Genomic DNA, 21,291 nt, shown 5'->3' with positions numbered 1-21,291 from the left:
GAGCTCTTTACTCGTATGCTCTGCAATGAGTGAGGCCAAGATGTGCAAATGTATTTTAGCAAAATTTTCAAATCTTAATCAACTGCTATGGCCTGTGCAATTTTCCTATAGTTCAGAGGAAAGGAGTGAAGCAATTAGGAATCATGAGCATTGATGTGACAACAAGATGCAGTAGAAATGTCAATGTATGTATCAGGGCCAATTGGAAGACATGAAAGTGCGTCTGCATTACCATGTTGAGCAGTCGAATGATACACAATCTTGTACTGGTATTGAGGCAACAACAAAGCCCATCTTTGCAAATTTTGGGAATTTTGTACGGGAACTGGCTTCTTTGGATGAAGCAAAGACTGCAGTGGCTTGTGTCCGTTACTAAGTAGAATTTTCTGCCATACAAATAGTAGTGCAATTTGGCAACACCATACACAATAGCCAATGCCAGTTTCTCTATTTGTGAATTGTTACACTGAGCTTTTGACAACACTTCTGATGCAAAAGCAATAGGTCTGTCTCTATCGCCAAATCTGTTGGAAATCACTGCATCAATTCTGTAATAGGAAGCGTTAACTTGCAACACAACTGGTTTGTCAGGATCAAAGTGAACAAAGCATTGGTCAATGAGCAATGCAGCATTAAGTTTTTGAAAAGCTTCTTGGCACTCATCTGTCCAGACAAAGGGAATGTTCTTGCAATGCAAGCAATGCAATGGAGCTTCAATTTGTGCAGTATTCAGTATGAACCGAATATAATATCTCATTTTCCCTAATACTGACTGCAATTATGTGACATTGCGAGGAAGTGGCAGATCACATATGGCTAATAAATGTGACTGAAGAGGATGTACACCTTGACCGCTTATGACATGACCAAAATACTGCAACTCCATGAGAGTTTATAGAGTCCTCCTACATTCCCTTGCTGCCTCTGTTCTCCTTTCATTATATAATTCCTGATTTGGTGTAGTATTCCGCTGCAAGCATTTCAGCTTTGCTTCCTTTTTCTGTTTAACTGCCTGTGTACATTCTTCATTCCTAAGGCTCCTTGTTTCCCCAAATATTTCAGTTGGTCTTGTCCTAATGGCATCTTTAATAGAGTTCCATTCTTTGTCTATATCATCTCCACCATCTTTTGTTTGTAATCCTTCTCTCAATCTTTTCTGGTACTCCTTAACAGTAGCCCTATCTTTCAGTCATTCTGTATCCCATTTCTTTGGGTACTACTTTCTTTGGTAGCAGTGGCAAGTTTTTGTTTCTTTTTGGATCCTAGGTAAAGGTCAGAATCAGAATTAGCTCCTCAGAAATATTTTCCATATCGGATGCCACCTCTTTGATATTAGTATATGGTCTATTTCATTTGTTCCTGGTATTTTCCATGTCCCTTTGTAGATACTTTTCCTGGAAAACAGGTACTTACTGCCTTCAATTTGTTTGCAGAAGCAAACTGGGCAACCCTCATACCATTATTATTAGTTTCATCATGCAGACTTTCCTTACCAAACGAACTTCTGAACGCCTCTCCCTTTCCCAGCTTTGCATTATAGTCGCCAAGAACTATTTTGGAATCATATCTGGGTATTCTGTCACAAACCTCCTGTAATTGATCATAGAATATGTCCACAGTATCTTCATGTGTTTCTTCTGTAGGTGTATATACATTCACAAAGATCACATTGTGAAATTTGCCTTTCATACGCAGAGTACATATTCTTTTATTGTGTGGGGTGAAAGCAATAACAGATCTATGCATATTCTTGGAGACTATAAACCCAACTCCATATTCCCCTTGTCTTTCATCTTTTCCTGAATAGTACAGGGAGAATTTCTGCTTACAAATCCTTCCTCTTCCCTTCCACCTGATTTCCTGCAGTACAACAACTCCCATTCCATACCTTAGCACCTCTTCTGCAACACTATTCATTGCTCCTGTTTGCAACAATGTACACACGTTCCATGTTCCAAATTTAAGCACTGATAATTCCAGATTCGTATTTCCTAGCACAGTTTATCTTCGTAGGGGCAGTCTTGCATTCCTTGTTGAGTTATTCACATAATAGATTTTTTTACAAGCCAAGGGTATCAATCCTGCACTCAATCCCCAATCAGGAGGACTGGGCTTTCATTACGGCATTGGCTCCCCTAGAGGGGTTGACGACCTAGCCTATAGAGTCCCCCCTGCTCTTTGGTGTGGCTCCTCAGTTGAGGCCACTCCAGCTTGGGTGACCATGCCAGTGGCTATGCTACCGCCGGCACAGCTCTCAACCTTATAAAAGCACACAAACCATCCTGCCCGGCACTGAAGGTGCCTATGATAAGGCAGTGTCCCCTGGGAGGGTGTCGCATTTTATTTGTATGCATTTTATATTGTTTCAATAGGGCAGCTGTAAATTTAAGTATAAACATGGCCTATATTTTGCTGATGACATGGCAAATGCGGTAAGTATTTTCAAATGTTGAGTTGTCCACACTTCTCTATAAACTTTAAGGTTAGTGATTTTGATGTGCTAAGTGACTTAAAAATTCTTCCAAACTGAACAACTAAAATTCCTAAATTAGATGTCAATTAAGATAAAGGGTGGGCATTGTTCTTATGATGGAGGGATTTTAGGACAGAATTGAAAGAATGTATTATGCAATTTCAAAGATTCTCGCTGAAGTACTCTTTGAATTTTGGGCTGTTTGGGCAAAAATGGGACTATCTATATTACTAAACGGCTGAACCGGTTGATGGTTCACAGTACATAGTTCCAGTTGCAGGATGCCTATCTAACAACTTCATGGGGCAACAAAAACTTGATTTTCAGTGTTTCATGTGATTATTGACTGAATTTAAAATTCTAAAATGCTGTTGTAATCTACTCAGTAAGGGATATAATCTTATGTTAAAGATTTGACACAGTAAGATAAATATTACTGTTAGAAACTATGTATACATCTTGAGGCAGTGTAACTCATGCCATAAAAATTACCCACATAATATTCATCCAGTATTTTAGGATGAGAACACGTCCACCTTTGAAACGTTTCCTCCTGACACCCACTACAAAATGATGAAAAGAAAAATGTTTAACGCATACTACATTTTCGCTGCTCATGCAGTAAAACTTCAACATCAGGCTTGTCATTATAATCTATTACTTATTCTAGTCACAGCACATTTTGCGGACAATATCTGCATATACCACTGAATGCACTTGCAAAATTATGCGTCTGTAGAATACACAGTTCAGGAGATGTAATGTCATAAACAATGGGATATGTGGAAAAGTAGCTTTTCTTAAAACAGAACACAGATTACTTGGATTGTACTCATCCAGTGTTTGATAATGACAGCACTTACTGACTTGGAGTGAACTTCAAACATAATTTCAGTTGTTTGCTAAAGTTTTCTCATTTACATGCTTAATTTCAAATATTTAACACAGTAATCCATTTGTAAAGTAATTAGACATTTGAAGTTTTTTGTACACAATTGTTATATTCTTTATAAAATTGGGGATTTACGGGCCTGATCTAATCACCACTCAAATATGAGAAATGATTCAGTCAAAACACACACACAACACACACACACACACACACACACACACAGATATGCAGTCGTGTGTGAGAGTTGAGTTTGTTTGTGTGTGTGTGTGTGTGTGTGTGTGTGTGTGTGAAGGGGGGAGGGGGGTGGGGTCTATTTTTGACAAAGGCCTTTTATGGCTGAAAGCTTATATTGTGACAGTTTTTTGTTGTGCCTATCTACGACTCAGCATCTCCACTAAGATGAGTAGCAACTTTCCTTTTCATAATATTGTTACATTCAATTCTGGATTTTCCATTGTTTGAGAAATGATTTAGTAGTAGTTCTCAAATAATGGAAAATCCAGGATGGAATGTAACAGTACGAGAGAAGGAAAGGTGCTACTCATCACACACACACACACACACGCGCGCGCGCGCTGGAGGCTGGGGCGGGGAGAGGGAGGGATAGTATGGTGGGAGTGGCAAATAGTGAAGTGTTGCAGTTTAGATGGAGGGCAGGAGAGAAGGTGCGGAGGGGGGAGGAGGGGGAAAGTAGCGGAAAGCAGAGAAATAAAAATAAAAGACTGGGTGTGGCAGTGAAATTAAATGAAATTACGGCTGTGTAGTGCTGGAATGGGAACAGGGAGGGGGCTGGATGGGTGAGGACAGTGGCTAACGAAGGTTGAGGCCACGAGGGTTACGGGAACGTAGGATGTATTGCAGGGAAAGTTCCCACCTGCGCAATTCAGAAAAGCTGGTGTTGGTGGGAAGTAGTAGTCCTAGTATTAATGGACAAATGTGCAATGAGTAAAGTTGCATATTGATATGGTTACATTTAGGTAACAATCTTCTCTCAAGAGAGATACCATGTGATGTACCAGATTTGTAAGAGGGAATCTGTAGTGTCTGCAGATCTTTATTGACAACAACAGCAACAACAACAATAAATACAACAACACACAAATGTGTACAATGGCGGTGAGGTGAGCACCAAATTACACAAGCATGAGAGAACATTAACTGAAGCTAACAAGTCCAGGTTGGATCCAACCACAATTAATGTTCATCCTGGAATAACATGTAACTGTCAAAGTATCAGAGTGGAGCCTTCACTTAGCACAGCTGAAGCACAAGAGAGTGAGGCTGCACTGGTGGCATACCTCCAGGAACACTCGTCTGGCAGTGGCGCTGCTGTCAAGTGAAGGAGGTGCTCCTGTATTGCCTTCTCACGGGCAGTGGCAAATATGAATTTTGTGGTCGTGATGGAGGCATATGTGGGTGCACCACACCAGAATCTGCTGCAAATATGTATATAAGTATAGAATTTTGTAATCACTTTTCTCCTTTTGATCTTTACCTCATGTCTCATTTGTGTGTCTAATTTATCTGCTTGTTGTCTTTCTCATTGTCACAAACATAACTTTCATTTCCCTATCATTGTCCGTAACAGCTGACAATGCTGTACATTTCATTGCATGTAGCCCCATTTCCTGTCACAGCTCAGTATACTCTACATTTTAAAACTGGGATTTTCCATTTTGACAAGGACATATGGAACTGTACATTCATACAAAGTTATGTCATTAAATTGTTAACATTTATTTCAATAAAACACTACCTATCTCTTTTCAGACACTAATCAAACACTGTTTGCACATAACAACAACAACAACAACAACAATAATAATAATAATAATAATAATTATTATTATTATTATTATTATTATTATTACTACTATTACTACTACAAATCCTGGCCGCAGACTATATGTAGGGGAGAGCGGGGAAATACTGTGCACATAAGCCATTTTTCAAATATTTCGTATTTTTCAAACGCAATTGAAATGCTGAACACCATTTCTGGGGCAAGAAATCAATGCCCCACACGTTTATGGCTTCATATTTGCTATATTAAATCGATTTACGTTCCTACAGCTGTTTTACAAAAGTGTTACGTTGCACAGTATTACCCCAAGGGGTGGGGTAATACCGCGCAATATATCTTATGATACAGCATAGCACACAAAATGACAAAAACTCTGTAAAAATAAATCAAATTAAGAAATTCGAAATTCAGAATTTATTTAGAATTGAAAAACATAAATTTTACAACTAATTAAAGCTTCTAAAGATAGAAAATCCTTTTACTGGTAAAACAAATTATTGGATTATGGTGTCAACTTGTCTCTGAACACATTTATCCCCTGTTTTAATGGCAGTAGTCGCCAATATAGTTTTCAGCTGTGTCACAAGCACTACACTCTGAATGAACCCATCCACTGCAAATCACACATCGAAACCGTAGCTCCCTGTTTTTCCCAAACTCTCCCGCAAAGCATGAAAACAGAGTGGTCGTCCCTAAAAGTTCCATTCTTGCTCATAGGCCTAACACTAGTTTCTCCGAAAGGGTCAACGTCATCCATCTCATCGTCACTACAAAGTTTGTGCAATGGTAGGTCCAAATCATCATCCGATGAAGAATCAAAAGAAAGATTCTGTCGACATTTCTTTGTTTCAAATTTTTGAGGTCTTATCTTTGAAGCAAACTTTCTGAACTTGCTTTTTCCCTTAGACTTTAGCACTGATTTTCTTTCTCTATTTATTAATTTTGCTTTTTTGCTCTCTGCTGCTTTTTGTAAACTAGCTTTCTTAGGAGTCAAAGTAAAAATTGAGGAATGATGTTGTCTGGCAGTTTTCTTCAGTTTAAGAAGTCCTGGTAAGGGAGAAATATCTTTGAATTGTAGCCCAACTTTGGGCTGAACGTGTAGGCCTAAGGCTTTGTCTCTATCATCGGGGACACCAGTCGCTGTCTCTGAAGAACAGAGCACAACTGTGTCACTACTTTCATCATTATTAGCGCTACAATCCCCAACATCTGGTAAAGCTAGGCCTAATTCTTGTCTGGGTGCGCAAGCAAGAAATCTTCGTCATTAAATGTGGTAGGATTTAGAGGGAAAATTCCTGTTTTGCTAAAGTCAGAGATACCCGTCTCAATATTAGCAATCCTCATGAAGGCTTTGCTAAAGATAAGACAAATGTTGTAAGGAGTTATTTTCTTGTGGGGATTAGACCTCATAAAATTGTCACGTTCTTGATTAGATGTAGCCTTCAGGCTACTGAAAAAGGCCACATCTAAAGGTTGTAGTCTGTGTGATCAGTGAGGTGTCAGTGTTACCACTACTATTCCATTGTCTTTACAAAAGTTGTAGGCTTCTAAAGAGACATGGCTAGAGTGATTGTCTAAAATTAAGAGAATGGGTCCTTAGAGGCTTTGGTAAAATTAGCAAAATGTTTCAGCCACTTTGGGAAGAGCTCCTTCGTCATCCAACCATTCTTGCTACATTCGTATGTTGAATTTGGTGGTCCTACTCTCTGTAGGGCAGACGTCATCCTAAGCCTCGGAAAAATAAACGTTGGAGGCACATATACCCCACTGGCACTCACTGCACAACACACTGTAATATTTTTCCCACGCTCCCAGCTTGTTGCTGAGTCAACTTGTTTAGCTCCTTTGGTTGCTAAAATTTTTCCTGGCTTCTGAACCGTTGATATTCCTGTCTCATCAAAATTGTAAATTCTGGAGGCATCACACTTATGGACGTCCATCACAGTGGTGAGATTCGAGAAAAATAGCTTAACTTCACTTGAATTAAAAGCTGAGATCCGATTGAGACTGGTAGCCTCAGGTTTGCAAATGCTGACTGATGGATTTCTTCTAAGAAACCCAGAGAGCCTATCCTGTCCAGCTCTTTTTGATATTTTATTAAAATTATGCTGAATATTATGTGTCTCGCACATTCATAAACTAATCTCTTCAACTCCACCGACGATATTCCATAAAACATCTTTGCTAGCAAAATAACATGCTTAGCTATGTCATCTTCCTGTTCTTTTGAAAATATAGGTTTTCTTCCCAACTTTACTTTAGAGCAATCTTCTGTTTTTAGCCTATCTCTTAAAGTAGAAAGAGGTATTCCGTACATTCTTGCAGCTACTCTCTTTGGCTTTGCATTTTCTATAACATCGTGGAGTGCGCAATTCATTTCATGTTCTGTCTACCCTTTGCCCCTTTCTGTGGTTCTGGCTCTGTTTCTCACAATCTGTGATTTAAAAAAAGAAAGAAAACTTATAAGATGACACACACACACACACACACACACACACACACACACACACACACATACACACATACACACACACACTCTTCCTAATATATAGTTCACAAAAATACCAAAAGAAATTACCATATGGGGCACTACCATTCACCATGGGGCAATACCGTACATCGGGCACGGTATTGCCCCGAGACAACATGACTCGCCATTGCAAATTCTAACCCAACAATCATGAAATTTAATGTCTAACATTTGATGTTTAAAAGAAGATCAAGAAACTCGTAATTAAATAGAGGTACTTTAAATATTGTTGCTATTGAAATATTTCGCTCTCCTCTAGACTTGTTATCTTCAGATTTTATAAGAAAACAGTTGAAACCAATTGAAACCGATTGTCGAAGATGTCAGCACTGTTGAACGATATAGACCCCTCTGTATCTGATTATAGTTACTTCCGCTATGTGGCAGCACCATGCAGCACTCTTTGCATTCTCTGGGAAACTGGGTAAAGGGGTGCATGGTATTACCCACTGTACAGCATTGCCTTGCTCTCCCCTACCTGGCGTGCCAACGTCCGAGGCCTTCTCCGCAGTCATTTCCGGTGCGGTTTGATGTGTTGGTAAATGTGCCAACACCTTGTAGATAGAGGCGGCCTAAATGCACGCTATCTAACGCAGACGGGCGTGAATTCTGGAACAGGATAAGTAGTGAATTCTCATAAGAAAAGTATGCAGCTCCTCGAATACTTATCTTTTATTTATCCTTGTGGTACATCGCTCTTGATAATACAAATAAGACTATCTTCAGATACGGTTAATGGCGCCTTGCTAGGTCGTAGCCATGGACTTAGCTGAAGGCTATTCTAACTGTCTCTCGGCAAATGAGAGAAAGGCTTTGTCAGTGTAGTCGCTAGCAAAGTCGTCGTACAACTGGGGCGAGTGCTATCCCGTATCTCGAGACCTGCCTTGTGGTGGCGCTCGGTCTACGATCACACAGTGGTGACACGCGGGTCCGACATGTACTAAATGGACCGCGGCCGATTTAAGCTACCACCTAGCAAGTGTGGTGTCTGGCGGTGACACCACACGGTTCTCCTCTTGCTACCTGCGACTGTTGTTTGCTGCAGTACGGGAAGCCAGGATCCATTTACTTTAAGGCTTTCTGCTTTCTTGTTGAAGCTGTTCCCATGTTTGTGTATTTCTACAGCTTCTCTAAATAAGCGGGTGTGATAGTGCTTCTCTACAGCCAGAACTTCTGTGTCGGAGAATTTTATTACATGGTCGGTCTCACTCAGCGCGTACTCTGCCACGGCTGATTTCTCCACCTGCCCCAACCTGCAATGTCACATATGTTCTTTGATCCTAGTGTTGATTGATTGTCCAGTCATTCCAATGTTAACTTTTCCGCATGTACATGGTAAGCGGTATATTACTGACATTGCAAGTGGGTCCCTTTTATCCTTTGCTGATCAAAGACACTCTTTGATCTTCTTGTCGGTTTGAAAATTGTCTTTATGCCGTGTTTGTGCAATATACGGCCGATTCTGTCCGTCACTCTGGGAATGTATGGCAGAAAGGCCATACCCAATATTTCTTTTCCTGATCTCTTACTTTGCTGAGTGTTTGGCTCCGTTAAATTTCTAATATAATTTGTGGAGTACCCATTGCTCCTCAGAACACTTTCCAGATGTTGCATTTTGCATTTGAGGTGCTGCGGCTCACATATTCGACCTGCTCGCGTTACGAGCATATGAATCATGCCTCTTTTCTGGCTCGGGTAGTGGTTTGATAGTTTGTGCAGGTATCGGTCCGTGTGTGTTGGTTTTCGGTACACACTATGTCCCAGGTTTTCGCCGCCCCTTGTGACCAGCACATCTAGAAATTGTAGTTTTTTATCCTTTTCTGCTTCCATGGTAAATTTTATGTAGGTGTGGAGGCTGTTCAAGTGTCTTAGGAAGTCACCAAGCTGTTCTTCACCATGGCTCCACACAACGAAAGTATCATCGATGTACCTGTATCACACCTTAGGTTTACAAGTCGCCGAGTCCAGTGCCTGTGCTTGGAAATGTTCCATGAAGAAGTTGGCCACCACTGGACTAAGAGGACTACCCATGGCAACGCCTTTCAGCTGTTCGTAGAAGTTACCATTCCACGTGAAATAGCTCGTAGTGAGACATGCATGGAAGAGCTTCGTGATGTCTTACGGGAAAATGGAACCGATGCGCTCCAGAGCATCGCTGAGTGCCACTTTTGTAAACAAAGAAACAATATCAAAGCTGACCAGGATGTTGTTTGGTGCAAGTTTTAGTTTCTTCAGCTTCTCAATGAAATGTCCTGAGTCCTTTATGTGTGTGTCGGTCTTTCCCATGTGTGGTTGGAGCAGAGAGGCCAAGTGTTTTGCCAGTTTATACATCGGTGAGCCAGGAGCGCTAACAATTGGTCTTAGTGGAATGTTGTTCTTATGGATCTTAGGTAATCCATACAGCCAAGGTGATAGGACTTCCATGTTGCACAGGTTTGTATGTCTGCCGGCAGAGAAGACGCCTTGATTAACCAATTGGTGTTCCATGTGATACGCTGTGTCAGATCTGCACTTAGTTTTCGGTACGTCGCCAGATCTGATAGGTCTTGGATCTTTTACTCATAATAAAATAAATAAAATAAAGTAAAATTAATACGACATTCTCTTTCAGTTGAAAATCACAGATATATACTATGTGTGTTCTACAAAAGCAGTCACCTAAGTTGGACATTGGTGTTTATTGGTTAATTTTAATTGTCTCCCTATTGTCCATTTCCTATCATTGCCTCTTATAAAAGCATGTCACACAAAACTTTAGTCAAACATGTTTAAAAATGCCAAATTCAATAAAAAATATAAGTAACAGAAATAATTCTTATAATGGAGAATATATTGCAACCAGCCACAATATGTATGCATTACTGTTTATACTAGACTGCTAGCAAAATGTTTCAAGTCACTCTTTCTCATCAGAAATGAATCAGTGGCCCAAAATAACACAAATAAACATATACAAACAATAAAACACCTACAATTGTGAGTAGTTGTTGTAAATACGCTGCCAGAAAAAAAAAAAAATTAGTACACCCTTTTAGACATTTCCAATTCACTCGAGATTTACTGTTGCAACAGTTAACATGGAGTACATGAAATGTTTATATTTACAGATCAATAGTGCAAGTGTTCTAAGACCACATGTCAAACCATGCAGAAACACCGATATTAGTATGTGGTGTAGCTTCCATGGGTGGCAATGCAAGCACTGACTCTGGCATCCGATTAATTGTACATATGATGAATACTGTCCTGGAATATGTTATGCCACACCTGTCCAACCTGTTAACATAGTTCTGTAAGAGATGTTGGTTTAGGAATCGCACGAGTCCCTTCTTGTTCCATCATATCCCACATGTGCTCAATTGAAGACAAGTGTGGAGGTCGTGCTGGCCCAGGGAAATTGCTGCATGCCTTGCAGAGCACATTGAGTTTCACAGGCAGTGTGTTTGCGAGCATTATCCTTTAGGAACAATACAACACCTTCCTGTTGCAAGAACAGCAAAAGAATGGGTCTAACAGCATGATGTACTTATATAGTGCTGGTTAGCATCCCCTCCAGAAACACCAATGTTGAATGAAAGTTATAGCTTATTGCACCCGAAATCATAAGGCCTGGGGTGGAGACAGTGTGTCTTGGATGAATGTGTTTTATGAGACAGCACTCAACAGGTCTATGTCATACGCACAAACAATCATCACTTGTGTGCAGGCAGAATCTTCTTTCACCACTGAAGACCGCTGTGCACCATTGCATCTTCTAAATGATCTTCTGATGGCACCATTCGAGCCATGCAAGTCGATGCTGTGGCATGAGTGGAAGATGGGCTAGAGGTGTATCTGCCCATAGTCCCACGGCTAATAACTGGTTTGCAACTGTTCGTGTTGTACGTCTAAGCTCACAAACCCTCCTATTGTACTGTGGTAGCTGTACTATCTGACGTTGTTGCCTTTACAATACGTCAATTGTATGGGCATATGTGCTATCTTGATGTCCAGAATCTCATCTAAGGGTTTGAGAATGTTCACATGGTCACTGATACCAGCATCAATGCACAACTGATACAGCTTATCCAACTTGTGTGCCAATTCTCAGAAAGGACTATCCCACCACTCAGACAGTCACAGTTTGACCACTTTCAAACTCACACAGTTGGCTGTAGAAAGCAAGGGTGCATCTCCATGGCATGGTAGCCTGCTTGCTTCATACATCTGCACTGCTCTGAGCCTTCTGGCTGTAAGCATTCCCTATTAAAGGGCAGACACAGATGGTGCTAAGGTAGTTATGATACTAGGCTATATGTCATTGGATGACGTTGAAACCTACTGTCCCCCAGTTGGCATATGCTGTCACTGGATCAAAATCAACATCTTTCCGAGTATACTGTATTTCTGGCATTGTATGTGTATCCTTCCTTATGACACAGTCATGAAAAGTCAATACCTCTGATGTGACAAATAATTTAAACTACACATAATGCAAATAATAATAATAGTAATAATAATAATAATAATTAGTGTGATTACTCGGTTCAGGACAGAACTAAAGAAGCCTCGGACAAGCGCCGTCATGGTCGGAGACGACGCTTGAACCCTATGCCCGCCCACAATGGTAACGACGCTGCTAGCCAACTGGAAAATGATTTAAATCCAAATAGAGGTGTTTTGCAGGATATGCTTCCTGCAACCACCCTAGAAGGAAAACAAAGACAGAGGATGAGATGGTCAGATGAAGTTAATCGACACCTCATGTTCTGCTATTACCAAGCAACAAACCTAGGAACCAACACAACTGGATACAGATCACAAGTATACACAACATTTATTACCAGATAACCAGAATTAAAATTTTTAACAGAACGACTAGCTGATCAGATCCGTGTAATAATCAAAAATAACGGGATACCTCACTCAGAATTTGAAAACATCAAACAACAAATACAACAAATACTAGAACAAAATAATGTGCAATCAGAAGAAGAAGAAAATACAGTAATGGACTCAAACATCCCAGAGCAAACAAACAAAGAACAACACGCATCAATTAAACAATCAGAGGAAAACGACATCTTAAGACAGCCACCAGAACAAGCACAAAGAGAACACGAAGTGACACACATGTTAGATATAGAAGAAAAATTTCAGCTGACATATATAGAATACAAAGACACAAATACAGACATTAGACCATTCTTGCATAGACCACCAAATAACCCACAAGTCGAAACAACAACAACAACTATCAACACAATCATACACAACAAAATAAATGAAAATACAACTATGGAAGAGTTACAACTACTGGTTTATGTAGGAGCACTCACTACACTACATATACACACTAGGCAGAGATCAGAACCAATCAACACACAGAAGAAACCCACAAAACCAGCATGGCAACACAGGCTACAGATCAGAATAGAAAAACTGAGAAAAGACATAGGACAGCTAACACAATTTATAAGAAATGAAATATCAGACAAAAAACGAAAAACGTTAGGTAAAATCTCACAACAAGAAGCAATAGAGCAATTAGATGAAAAGAAGCAGAAATTACAAGCATTGGCCAAACGACTTAGAAGATACAAAAAAAGTGAAAATAGAAGGAAACAAAACCAAACATTCAACACAAACCAAAAGAGATTTTACCAAACAATAGATAACACACACATTGAAACAGACAATCCAGCAAACATAACAGACATGGAACACTTCTGGAGCAACATATGGTCAGACCCGGTACAACATAACGGGCATGCACGGTGGATACAAGCAGAAACAGATACATACAAGATGATACCACAAATACCTGAAGTGATAATTTTGCAACATGAAGTCACCCGAGCAATTAATTCTACGCACAATTGGAAAGCCCCTGGAAATGATAAAATAGCAAATTTCTGGCTAAAGAAGTTCACCTCAACACATTCACATCTAACTAAATTATTTAACAGTTACATTGCAGACCCATACACATTCCCTGATACACTTACATATGGAGTAACCTATCTGAAACCTAAAGATCAAGCAGACACAGCAAACCCAGCTAAATATCGCCCCATAACATGCCTACCAACAATATACAAAATATTAACTTCAGTCATTACACAGAAATTAATGACACATACAACACAGAACAAAATTATAAATGAAGAACAAAAAGGCTGTTGCAAAGGAGCACGAGGATGTAAAGAGCAACTGATAATAGATGCAGAGGTGACATATCAAGCTAAAACTAAACAAAGGTCGCTGCACTACGCATACATTGATTACCAAAAAGCTTTTGATAGTGTACCCCACTCATGGTTACTACAAATATTGGAAATATACAAAGTAGATCCTAAATTGATACAGTTCCTAAACATAGTAATGAAAAATTGGAAAACCACACTTAATATCCAAACAAATTCAAATAATATCACATCACAGCCAATACAGATTAAGCGTGGAATATACCAAGGAGACTCATTAAGTCCTTTCTGGTTCTGCCTTGCTCTGAACCCACTATCCAACATGCTAAATAATACAAATTATGGATATAATATTACTGGAACATACCCACACAAAATCACACATTTGCTATACATGGATGATCTAAAACTACTGGCAGCAACAAATCAACAACTCAACCAATTACTAAAGATAACAGAAATATTCAGCAATGATATAAATATGGTTTTTGGAACAGACAAATGTAAGAAAAATAGCATTGTCAAGGGAAAACACACTAAACAAGAAGATTACATATTGGATAACCACAGCAACTGCATAGAAGTGATGGAAAAAACAGATGCCTATAAATATCTAGGATACAGACAAAAAATAGGAATAGATAATACAAATATTAAAGAAGAACTAAAAGAAAAATATAGACAAAGACTAACAAAAATACTGAAAACAGAATTGACAGCAAGAAACAAGACAAAAGCTATAAATACTTACGCTATTCCAATATTGACCTACTCATTTGGAGTAGTGAAATGGAGTAACACAAACCTAGAAGCACTCAATACACTTACACGATCACATTGCCACAAATATAGAATACATCACATACATTCAGCAACAGAAAGATTCACATTAAGCAGAAAGGAAGGGGATTTATCGATATAAAAAACCTACATTATGGACAGGTAGACAATTTAAGAAAATTCTTTCTAGAACGAGCAGAAACTAGCAAAATACACAAAGCAATCACTCATATAAATACATCAGCTACACCACTGCAATTTCATAACCACCTCTACAACCCTTTAGATCACATAACATCAACAGATACGAAGAAAGTAAATTGGAAAAAGAAAACACTACATGGCAAGCACCCGTATCATCTAACACAGCCACACATCGATCAAGTTGCATCCAACACATGGCTAAGAAAAGGCAATATATACAGTGAGACGGAAGGATTCATGATTGCAATACAGGATCAAACAATAAACACCAGATATTACAGCAAGCATATTATTAAAGATCCCAATACCACAACAGATAAATGCAGACTTCGCAAACAACAAATAGAAACAGTAGATCACATCACAAGTGGATGTACAATAATAGCAAATACAGAATACCCCAGAAGACATGACAATGTAGCAAAAATAATACATCAACAGCGTGCCTTACAACATAAGCTTATAAAACAACACGTTCTCACATACAAGTATGCACCACAAAGTGTACTGGAGAATGATGAATTCAAATTATACTGGAACAGAACCATTATAACAGATAAAACAACACCACATAACAAACCTGACATCATACTCACCAATGAAAAGAAGAAATTAACACAACTAATCGAAATATCCATACCCAATACAACAAATATACAAAAGAAAACAGGAGAAAAAATTGAAAAATACATCCAACTGGCTGAGGAAGTCAAGGACATGTGGCATCAGGATAAAGTTGACATTATACCAATTATACTATCAACTACAGGAGTCATTTTGGATCCACCAGTACATCAATGCAATACAGCTCCATCCAAACATATATATACAACTACAAAAATCTGTAATTATTGATACATGTTCAATGACCCGAAAGTTCCTAAATGCAATGTAACATATACCATACAGTTAAAAGGAAGTCACACTTGATGAAGGTCCGCGTCACTTTCCATTTTTAACCAGACCTAAGGTCTGAGAAAGAAAAGAAGATAATAATAATAATAATTAGCTTTTGCAAGAAATATATTTGCTTGATCAGAGAGGAGAGTCACTGGTGTTAATTTAGAAATAGGGAAGCAAAAGAGAAACACATGGGAGGGATAAAATATACAGACAGTAAATGTAGGAAATAAGAAATAGAATACTAAAAAAAGAAGGATGACACGGTGAGGGAACTGGAAGTGACTGAGTGAAAGAAATAGAATAACTGAGAGTGGGGGAGACAGGTATATGTACAAAAAACAACCATAGATGTGTAGATACTGTAAGAACAGGGTGATTATGCAGTTTTATGGAACTGGAATGACTATTTTGGGTAGCTGTGAATAGTGAAGCCAAATCAGTTATCTTCTATCATCAAACCATGCCACATCGTTTCCTGTTGCTAATAAGTATCATTTAAATACAACTTCGCTGATTTATAGAAAATATATGTGATTTTGCTAATGTTTTATTATGGACTTTTGTGTTTACAACTCTTTTTTTTTTCAGTTTGTTGTTGCTGAGAAAAATGCATGGTAAGGACATTTCTTTGAGCAAAGCATTGTCATGGATTTTGCGCCATGGTGCAGTTAAAGAAGGGCTAGCCATTACTGAAGATGGTTTTGTGGCAGTGGAGGAGATTCTGAGCCATAAATCATTTAGAAACTATCAGTTATCAGATATACAACGTGTCGTGGCAGAAAATGAAAAGCAGAGATTTGCATTACGAACAGATACTGAGACAGGGACACTTTACATTAGAGCTAATCAAGGTCATTCAATACAGGTAATGCCTATTTAATTTTAGGGCTGATAACCAATGTTATATTAATATAACTAGTAGATAGTACTTTGATACCTCGAAATAACGCGACTTAGAAACACCTTATTTGCTTTGGTGTATGGCAGTTTATTTATTTTTATGCATGTTCTGTCGCACTAGAGTTGCAAAAATATGGAACAAGTCAGTTTTTTTCCTTCCTCCTCCTCCTCGTCCTCCCCTCCCCCCTCGCTCCTCCCCCTCTCTCTCTCTAAAATATTGTATATTATGCTATGAAACAACAATGTCTGCATACATTAATGAGATATTCATACTACTCATATTGACTAAAGCAGCATCTTGACACATGAAGATATACACAACATATTTTGCAACAAAACATAACAGTTTTATTTACACATTAACTGATGAGACATCCAAGAATAAAACTAATAGTTGAAAATAAATATGATATATTATACAATGAAGAGACGAGGAAACTGGTACACTTGCCTAATATCATGTGGGGCCCTTGCAAGCATGTATATGTGCTGAAACATGATGTGGCAAGAATTCGACTAATCTCTGAATTAGTGCTCGAGGGAATTGCTACCATGAATCTTGCAGAGCTGTCCATAAATCCGTAAGGGTACGATGGGGTGGAGGCAAGGCATCCCAGATAATTTCAATAATGTTCACGTCTGGGGACTTTGGTGGCCAGCGGAAGTGTTTAAACTCAGAAAAGTGTTCCTGGAGCCACTCTATTGCAATTCAGGACCGTGGGGTGTCGCATTGTCCTGCTGGAATTGCCCAAGTCCATCGGAATGCACAATGGACATGAGTGGATGTAGGTGATCAGACAGGATGCTTAAGTTACATGTCACCTGTCAAGTCTTATCTAGGCATATCAGGGCCCCATATCATGCTAACTGCACATACTTCATACCATTGCAGAGTCTCCACCAGCTTGAACAGTCCCCTGCTGAATGCAGGATCCATGGATTCATGAGGTTGTCTCCATGCCCCTACACATCCATCCGCCTGATATAATTTGAAACGAGACCAGGCAACATGTTTCCAGTCATCAACAGTCCAATGTCGGTTTTGATGGGCCCAGAAGCTTAAAGCTATGTCATGCAGTCATCAAGGGTACATGAATGGGCCTTCGGCTCCGAAAGCCCATATTGATGCTGTTTCATTGAATGTTTCACACATAGACACTTGTTGATGGCCCAGCATTGAAATCTGCAACAATTTGCGGAACAGTTGCACTTCTGTCATGTTGAATGCTTCTCTTCAGTTGTCGTTGGTCCTGTTCTTGCAGCATCTTTTTCCAGTTGCAGCAATTTCGGAGATTTGATATTTTACAAGGTTCCGGATATTCAGGAAATGGTCACATGGAAATATCCCCACTTTATTCCTACCTCGGAGGTGCTGTGTTCCATCACTTGTGCATTGACTATAACACCACGTTCAAACTCACTTAAATCTTGATGACCTACCATTGTAGCAGCAGTCACCAACCTAACAAATGCACCATACATTGTCTTAGGTAGGCATTGCTGACTGCAGTGCCGTATTCTGCCTGTTTACATGTCCCTGTATTTGAATACACATGCTTACACTAGTTTCATTGGTACTTCAGTGTATAACAAAATGAAATAATTTGTATTTAAGTGTACAAAAATACGTCCCAGTAATAACATTATTTATATATTTTGTTTAGTTGTATATTTATTTACCCATCCATCCATACTTTGATCACCCTTTAGAGCGATACTGCATACATTATACATTATCACACTCATTTATACTAAAAAATATCACCAATTGAGTAACATGAATTTCACAAGATGTTTCCTACAATTCCTTTGAATTTTGATTTTTATGGAGCAAGGCTTTTGATATCTGTTGGTAGAGCATTGAACACTTTTATGCCCAAGTAATATGCTCCTTTCTGCACAAAGGTGAAGTTAGTTCAGCTGCTGTGCACATCTTGCTTTGACATTGTATTTTATTTATGCTTTTGAAAAGACAGCATTTTTTTATTTCCAAAACATACAAGGGAGAAGATATACTGTGATGCTACTGTGAAAAATCTGTAGTTTCTGGAACAGATTTCTACAAGACTGTATTGGATGGACACCACTCGTCACTCATAATGAGGATTACTCTCTTCTGCATAATAAAGTTTTTTTTAAATTTATTCTGCCTCTCCCAAAGGTGATGTCATCAGGCGACATGCATGGAAATATCTAAATCAAGCAGCCGTAACCACATCTTTATGTGTAGCTGATGCAGTTATGTGCAAAGCAAAAGTTGCTGAATGAACTCTTTTTGCCGTAACTATAATATGGCAGTAGCAATGTAATTGTCTGTAAATTTGTACACCTAAAAACTTTGAGAAGTCTACTTTCTGCCCCTTAAAATTTTAAATGTATGCCCTTTCTTTTTGTGTGTTACATGAAATTGTACGTAATGTATTTTTTGATATGTGGAATGAGTCCATTACAGGTAAATCACCTGAGGATATTAGTAAGAACAGGGTGAGCATGTGTTTCCAGCTTTTCCTCTGCTGATTTACATACTGCAAAGAGAGCAATCTCGATCGTTGTAATAGAAGAGAATGGGAGCCATCTCTGAATAATAGAAACAGCAAGAGAACCAGCAGCAAGCCCTGTGGAACTTCAATATTTATTGTACCCCACACTGATGGAGCTAGACATCAGTAGCTATTAGTAATTCTGTCCCCTCCGTTTCCTACCTCTCAGATAAAACTTAATCCACATTGCCACTATACCATTTAAACAATAAAAGACTGCTTTCTGTAGAAAAATTTTGTGGTCCTCAAAGTCGAAGGCTTTGGATAGATGGCGTAGGATACTGACTGGTGCCACTCTACTATTTAGAGTGCTACAAATTTGTACAAGGAAGGAGAAAATAGCATCATCTGTTGAAAAACCTTAGCAGAAAGAAAATAGACATGGATTGAGAATATTGTGGCTGTCTAGGTGACCAGCAATTCTCCTGAACACCAGTTCCTCTACAATGTTGTGTGAAGTCACGAATCACGGTACACAATGTGGCAATCCGATGGCAGGGTGTGGGTATGGCAAATGCCCAGTGAACATCATCTGTGAGCGTGTTGTTGTTTTGCGTGGCACTATCGCAGCACAGGCCTACACTCGTATTTTAAGCACCTTCTTGCTTCCTACTGTTGAAGAGCAAATTGGGGATCGCTATTGCATCTTTCAACACGATCGAGCACCTGTTCATAATGCACGGCCTGTGGCGGAGTGGTTACATGACAATAACATCTCTGTAATGAACTGGCACAGACATCGATACCGCTCCTCAGTGCAGCACTCTGTGAAGAATGCCTGCGAGAGTGGAAGCTGTCGTCAAGGCTAAGGGTGGACCAACACCATATTGAATTAAAGCATTACCGATGGAAGGCGCCATGAACTTGTAAGTCATTTTCAGCCAGGTGTCCAGATACTTTTGATCACATAGTGTATATAGCAGAGAAGCAGTAGAGAATAGTTTACACAGTCAAAACCCTTTGTAAGCTAACAGAAAATTTCTGTGACTTTTTATGATTTATCCAGGGTGAAAGCAATGTTTCTCAACAAATTTGTTGATGGTACATATTGTACTCTTCCCTTTCTGGAAGCCGAACTGATTTAGTGATACAATATTAGATTTTGCTGTGGAATCTTGGATCTGGAGTGCAACAACTTTTCTAAATACTTTTGAGAATATTGGGGGAAGACTTACTGGACAGTAGTTTTGGGGTTCCAATATTATTTATTTATTGTTTTTTTTTGTTTGTTTTTGTATTTATTGCATGTTGTGGTGATCCATATTGTGAATATGTCACAATGTTCAAAAGTGTCAGTTTTACAAGTTTCTGATTACATTCTGTGAAATTATGTAAATAGCACTGATCAATTTCACATTGAAATAAAAAATTAATCTATTATGGAAAAATGAATATGTTCACAATAATAAATAGATATGCGCACGAGTAAGGGTCTGGGAATGTATCTGAGTGTTACAGGTTCGTGGATACTATACACTGTGGTTCAGGAGCTCTTCTATAGTGTAAAGTGACCCTTCAATAGGAATTGCCATAACAAGAGCTCATAACCCAGTAAACACTTGACTGATTGAGAGGGAGGGAAGGGGGGGGGGGGTGTTTATGGGACTAAATGGCACAGTCATCAGCCCAACTAAACACTTAATTTGTGAAGGGAGGGCTTTACAAATCTTACAGCCGCTGAAATTGAACCCCTTCTGTACCATACTCAGATTTTTTATTTATTACCACTACTACTACTACCACTACCACTACCACTACCACTATTACTACTTTATTACTAGATCTGCATTGTTCCATTTGATAATCCTGGCAGCAGACATTGTACTTCTTGAGGCAGTGCACTGAACTTTTTTTAGAGTGACTATTGGAAAATTATCATGCGTTCCAGACAGTCAACAGATTGGTATTTCTTGCCTCTTGCTGAAAGCCTCTTGGTTTTCTTTTTCACTATTGAGGCATAAAACCACACACTTGCTGAAACCCATGGCATATAACTTGATTTATATAGAATTCCTGTTATTAACTTTTTAGGAAGTGGTTCTTCAACCTCATTGATTAGTAAATTAAATTTGGAGTTAAT

At 39.0% G+C, this 21,291-nt stretch overlaps 1 protein-coding gene across 4 annotated transcripts in view; it reads left to right on the top strand.

The window, feature by feature from the left end:
- Positions 1–21,291, top strand: part of LOC124596272 (tRNA 2'-phosphotransferase 1) — a 69,471-nt gene that overhangs the window by 20,873 nt on the left and 27,307 nt on the right. For all 4 annotated transcript variants that reach the window (XM_047135348.1, XM_047135351.1, XM_047135349.1 and 1 more), the window contains one exon: positions 16,360–16,636. In XM_047135348.1, the coding sequence (XP_046991304.1) occupies positions 16,379–16,636 (258 nt within the window). In that variant the 5' untranslated portion in view covers positions 16,360–16,378. The remainder of the gene's footprint in view (positions 1–16,359; positions 16,637–21,291) is intronic.

Source organism: Schistocerca americana, chromosome 2 (genome assembly GCF_021461395.2).
Source record: "Schistocerca americana isolate TAMUIC-IGC-003095 chromosome 2, iqSchAmer2.1, whole genome shotgun sequence".
NCBI classification, from domain to species: domain Eukaryota; kingdom Metazoa; phylum Arthropoda; class Insecta; order Orthoptera; family Acrididae; genus Schistocerca; species Schistocerca americana.
Note: the sequence above shows the minus strand (reverse complement) of the source record. Positions and strands in the feature narration are given on the sequence as shown.